General features: G+C 43.8%; 2 protein-coding genes across 2 annotated transcripts in view; one reads left to right on the forward strand and one right to left on the reverse strand.

Annotated features, from left to right (window-relative positions):
- Positions 1 to 2,915, reverse strand: part of LOC118333862 (protein INSYN2B) — a 9,276-nt gene extending 6,361 nt beyond the window's left edge. The window contains exon 1 of the mRNA XM_035669664.1: positions 1,384 to 2,915. Within this exon, the coding sequence (XP_035525557.1) occupies positions 1,384 to 2,915 (1,532 nt within the window). The remainder of the gene's footprint in view (positions 1 to 1,383) is intronic.
- LOC118333861 (dedicator of cytokinesis protein 2-like) overlaps positions 1 to 6,391 on the forward strand; it is a gene marked incomplete in the record, with an annotated part of 95,202 nt that overhangs the window by 53,265 nt on the left and 35,546 nt on the right.

Genomic DNA, 6,391 nt, shown 5'->3' on the forward strand with positions numbered 1-6,391 from the left:
ACACACACACACACACTGTAGGATGTGAATCTTATACAGTCACACACAAGGGGCAGGACATTGTGTACACTGAGTTTAGGAGCCTTATTGTGCAGCTTAAACAATAATTGCATTTCTCAAAGGTAATCTGATAGGGATTAGTGTGGTGCTAGAGACATCTGTTAACCCCAAAAAGAAAGAAGGAGGAAGGGAGGGAGTAAAAAGGGGGAGTTTGGGTAGAGCTAGAAAGATCATTTTTGAGAAGGCAAAAGGCTGAGGAATTGGTTTTAGGCAGTTTGAGAGAAGAAGAAGTGCCAATGGGCATATGGAATTAGGAAGAACAGGAGAAAGGGGTTGAAAGAAGAACTACTGACAGTAAAGGTGAAGGTGGAGGTGGATGAAGAAGTAAAGTGTGGGGGGGCGATAGAGGGAGGGAGAAACAAAACAGAGTGATGGCTAACACATGACAGCAGGGGAGAGTGATGGACAGGTTGTCGGGCAGAGAGAAGGAGAAGATCAAAAATGGTGAGAGGGCAAAGGAGTGATTCACAGTTGTGAGTTGCAGACATGATTCATGTGTGGAGGTGGAGAAAATGTATTAATTAAAAATTGGGGGAAGATAGGTGCGAGGGCGGAGGTGGAGAAAGATGAATAGCTTGAAGCGGGTTAAAGAGCCTCGGTGAAAGGGGAGGGCGTTGATTGAAATGAAGCGAGTACGGAAAGCCAAGTGGGATGTATTAAGAGGAGAGAAACAAAGGATGTGGAGCAAGACAGGATGATTTATGAATAAAAGAATTAGAGGGAGACAAAAAGTGATGAATTTAACTTGGTGGGCAAGTTAAAGATGTCTCTTAGGGATACTGTTACAGAGGGGAGTATATACCCTATAAGGTATACAGTATAAGATTAAAGGACAGGGGAAGGATCTGCTAGCCTCTACTGCAGGCTGGTAGGTATCATATCCCTACAGGATTGGATCTCTCTCACACACACACACACACACACACACACACACACGCTCCACTGTCCTGACATTTAAAATCTATTACACAGACTTGAAAGCCTGTCGGTATATATTGCTTTAAAAACTCGAATACACTATCTTCTTAATCTTGTGCACTCCCCTGACACCCCTTCGTCTCTTTCTTCTTCTTCTCTTTATCTCTTCTTCACTCTCTCGCACTCTTACTTAAGCGCTTGCAATTAATATCTCTACCTCTCCATCCTTTTTCTCCATCCTTCATCTCTATTTTCATCCTCATCTTCATCGCTCTTTGCTCGCTGCCATGGTATCTAACCCTCTTTTTTTGTCTCACTTCACAGTCCATCTCACATTTTTTTTTCTCCTCTCCTTATATTTTTCGACCCTATATGCCCTTCTTTCCCTAAATGTTTGTCTCTCACCCTTCGCTGAGGGCCTTGCTCTTCTCCAGGTCTTGAATGACGTTGAGAAGCACCTTGATCTTCTCCTGATTGGACACTAGGTTCTCCTCCACACTCTGCAGCTGCCTCTCTAGCCCACGTGGAGCGTTCCCTACTTGTCCACCCAACAATCCTCCTGGAGCCCCATTACATTGTGCTTTCATATGAGTCTTACAAGGCAGAGTTTGGTCGTCAAATGATTTGCTCTTCTGTTTTGCGTAGTCCTTGAGTTTGATCCGTTCTGAAGATGATTGTTTGGGAATATTCGTGGTCTCCTGGGTGTTTTTGGTTGCAAGTGTAGTGGGTTTAGGAGAATTTTTTGGTGGGAGAGGTGGGGTGTTGGTAGTTTTTGAGTCACTCTGAATGGAGGAAGCTGAAGGTTTAGAAATGATACGGACTGATGGGTGTTTGTGTTCATCAGGGTGGATTTTAGCCACGTCGTACTTGTGTGTTGAATGTGGTTCTGTTGCTTCTGCAGATGGTGTGTGAGTGGTAGCTGTGGTCCTGTCTGTGTTTTGCGTGTGCATGTCTGTTGTTTGTGTGGCTGAGTCCTTGTAATGAGTAAAGTCTGCCGAATGTGGCCTTGCCTGCTGCTTTAAATCTTTTGATTTGTTCTGAGTGTGCGATGTGTGGTTGGAATGTGAGCTGTGTGTTTTTGGTATAGTGTGTGACAGCTGTGGTATTTGAATAGGCTTTACTGATGTGTGAGTTGAGGTGTTTGCCGTCTCTGTGTTTTTGGTGCAAGACTGAGAGTCCAGAGCAGACTCTTTTCTTGACTGGTTGGGAGCCACAGACTGTGTCCGAGATGGATTAGGTAAAGTCTGGCTGGCTGTTATTTGATTGACAGCCCTCCTGCGACATGCACCTGTGCATGGTGTAATCTGCGACCGTCTCCTCCCGCACGTTCCACAAAGACGGGGTGGAGAGGTCGCCATCACTCGACATGGACGTGGTGGGGTGGCGTGCACGGTTGTACAAGCGCTCCCTGTCTTTAATACTGAGCGATGGCCCTCCCCACGGAGAGACTGCACCCTCCTCCTCTCGTGGGCTGGCTCCTTACCTTCTGTGTTCTCAGTGCAGACCCCACCTACCACGTCGGAGGCTACCACACTGCCATTTGTGTACCGAGCTGTCCTTTTAGCTCTTGTGTCCTTGGGATTTGTCCGTATAGTTTTAATCTGGCAGTAAACTCCACTGCCTGACCCCTGTGACCCCATGTCGCTCTGTGTCAGGCTGTTGATCTCGTTCTGAGATGTCTCCTTGGACACTGGCAGACTGGTGCTGTCACTTCTTATAACTCCCGCTGTCTCTGCTGTCGTTGTTTTGTCTGTTGCCATGTTGAGTGGCCGATGCGTGTTGGTTGGTTGGCTGCCGTGTCGTTTGATGGAGGGGAGAGTCCGCAGTCCGGGAGATGTTTGCACCCCGACACTGCACAGTGGGCCCCATCGCCCCCCTGCCAGGGGAACCCCCAGCGCAGGCACTGGATTGGTTGGGTCAGCCACCCTCCTGCCCATACTCCTCTGCAGGTTGGCTCAGCCCCCTGAGGAGCTGAACGGGATGGAGGCAAGCGGTGACATCAGCCAGCGTCAGCGGGATTATATCCAATAGAAAGTGGGAATGTTTCCAGCTTTTGTTTACCCAGATGAATTTGTGTGTTTGTAAGGGCAGTTTGAGAGAGTTTATATGTGGAAGCTGGAGACAGAAATTCAATATCTAATAAGGCTATACACTCTCAATGTCCTTCCATTAATGACCTAAGTACTACTTTAGCTACGTGATTGGACATCACTTTCAAAAGCTTTTCTCAGTCTCTAACCAGTGGCACGCAGATGATGAGTTAGATGGATTCTCTGGACATTGCAGGTTTGTTCTGGAGAGAGAGAAAAAGAGAGAGGCATTTGAATGAGAGAAACGATCGAAGAAAGGAGCAACAGGGAATAAATGGTGAGATTGGCAAGAAGACACAGACATTAGGCACGTAAAGCACCATATAAAAGCTCTGACCCCGACTGAACGCACACAATGACCAGATCAATAGAACTCTATCAACCTCTTATTAGAGCAGCAGGTGAGTGGGAGTTAGAGAGGCAAAACTCTAAATCTCATCAAGCTGTTTCTCTTGAAGGACAGAAAAGACTAGAGATATCTTACAGGTATTAGTGCACGTCTCTATAAATTTGCAAGTTGCACATACACTCCAGGAGCTAGGTCAGTCAATCTTAGAAAGTTAGGACTACAGATGTCATGGCACTCTTTATGTGATGAGACAATGTGACACATTTAAATGGTGTTGTTTGCCTCCCACAGCCATATGTAAACTGGTGATGCATCATGCCTCGACATCTCTCATGGAAGCAGTTTGGGAATCTGTCTAATGAGTTTGGCATAATGTCAAGCTCTACAACACGTTTCTGTGCATCTTCCTGTTTTTTAGTGGTGTTGAGAGTAGAGATGCACCCATATAAAGTCGAACATTGGTATCGGTTGACGGACATTGACCAATAAGGAAAAATAAGATGGTATTCACCCATATCAGTAGCCGATGTTTATCAGTTGTGTCACATCAATTTATGCTGGCTAAATGTTGTGCTGGCCTAAAGTGTCAGTGTTGCCTCTCTTTTACCTTTTGTTTAATTGTTTCCAAAAAGAATTTAAATGGATAGCAAGGAAAGCCATATCTTGTTTTGTATTAATATGCTTGATCAGAAGTTTTGATTGTTCGAGCAGGGAGCAAAATTGATCGAAGTTACTTCAAATCAGTTGAGAATTGACTTAATGTTGCACTGTGACACTATGATTAGCTGATAAAATCGGGGCATCTTAATATTATATCTGATTTTTTCTTAAAAGGGAATTAGGCCATTGCAGCAGCACATCTTGGCACAAAGAAAATAAGACATAGATAGGAGAGTAAATGGAGGTTGTTTATGCAATAAATCAATTTTAGTAATTGGTTAATACTGTATATGTATATATTTCAGCACATTTCTTTCTATCCTCCTACATTTAAATCAGACCCCTGCCCAGCTGTGATTCCTCAGTCCCACTCGGGAGGCCAGTATGCTGTTGATTCCTGAATATCGGTGCTTTCCGACAGATGTCTACTTAGGCAAATGACTGGTCACAAAAATGATTTGTGTATAAAATCAGACTAGTCCAAGGTATTATCAGAAGACTTAAATCTTCTTTATGTCTTCATCAGTTTGTTTTCACCTGTCTTCCCCTTCACTACAGTGTTGTCCTTTCATAGCAGTCAGTATGTGCTGTTAAACCAGCTGGCATACGCACACACACTCGAAGAGAAAGAGCTTATTTCATGCCAGCTGGTGCAACATCACAGCACAGATCCTTGCGGTATAGGGTCAAGGTTGGAACAGTGCAATTTTTTTCAAAATAAATAAAATATGGTCTTGTTCACCTATTAGTTTAAGAACCCAGGAAATTAGTTAGACGTTTACTTGAAAAAGCAAAGTTAAATGTCAGCTTCATGCTCAAGGTTTCAGTTTTAGAAATCCTACGTGTCAGCAATGACCCTGTAGTGGCAAAGGATGTTCTTACTAGTGGACAGGTACTAACTCATACTGACTCTGATGAGCCTGACTGCTGCACTAATACTTGATATGTATTCAGGATCGGACTCATGTTCACATTCACTCATACCAATGCACTGTGTGACCTATATCAACTAATTTTGAAGCCTGATGTCACATGCTGTTTTGACAGCATGAGCAGAATTAAAAAATGGCATATTAGCCCGTTTATTCTCTTTGCCCTGACAGAAAATGTTATTAATATTGTCAGACTCCTTGGAATTTGAGGTTTCATTTAAGATCATTAAATATTAAAACAGAGTGAATACAGTTTATTATGCTGGTGGGCCTGCCCATAGGCCGCAATGTAGAAATGGGAACATTTTAAATTTAGACTATTTCCAGTCTGTATGCCTATTTTATGAAACTTGTCTACATGTTTGGTGCGACAACATCCAGTGTCACACAGTTCACACAATACTGGGCAGTTAGTGCTCATGACAAATTTCTCGGTACACAATTGTGCTTTGAAATGTAAGGTCTTAATGTCAGGCTTAACAGATCAAAGGATTCTGCTTCAGTGACATATTGCTGCTATTTATATGAATATCTTGACAGTGTGTTTGGCTCAAGGACTGCTCTATTGCCTTGGAGCTTGCAGGGGGGTCACACATAATTGACAGCCTAGACTGTTTATGATTGGTTACCACGGTAACTGTGATAACCGTTGTCCTGGAGTGGACCACACAGGTCTTGATCCAGAGGTCACACTTTTTGTGTGTATTTGAGTATGGTGTCTTCTGTGTCTGTGTGTGTGTATTTGTTTGTGAAATCTATTTGCAAAGCAGGTCACAGCCATCGGGTGGATGAGAAATGGACTGAGAAGTGTTGTTTGCAAAAAAGAAATTGCATGATGATATTTTTTCCAGAGAGAAACAAGGGAAAAAGAGAGAGAGGGGAAAGTGAGAACGAGAAAGCAAGCCAGTGTTTGCAAGAGAAAGAGAGTCAAGATTGCAGAAGTGCGTGCATATGTACGAGTGTGTGTGTGTGTTTGAGTTTGTGAATGTGTTGTCAAGCAGTATGCCTTGGGATTCAGACTAAGTCAATTGAAGGTAATTTTTCTTCAGCTAATTTCCAAGCGTTTGTCTTTCTACCAGCAGCCACACCAAACACCACTGCACCTGCTGCAACAAACTTCTCTCTCTCTCTCTCCTTACTGTCACCAACTATCCATGTGTGTTTACGTCTGTGCAGGCCATCTCGAGTCTCACTCTTCCCCCCTGACCTGCGGGCTGTCAAAGAGAAAATGACACCATATCCTTAAAAATGAGTTTCTCTGATTCACACGCCTGTCTCTCTTCGTCTCTACCACTCTCTTCATCTTGCTCTCTATCTAATCTTACTGGATATCTCTCTCCCCTTGTTCTCGTCTTTCATCATTACCTGCGATTGTTGTTGCA

The sequence above is a fragment of the Morone saxatilis genome, unplaced genomic scaffold, assembly GCF_004916995.1.
Source record: "Morone saxatilis isolate NCDOM2014 unplaced genomic scaffold, NCSU_SB_2.0 Contig22, whole genome shotgun sequence".
NCBI classification, from domain to species: Eukaryota; Metazoa; Chordata; class Actinopteri; family Moronidae; genus Morone; species Morone saxatilis.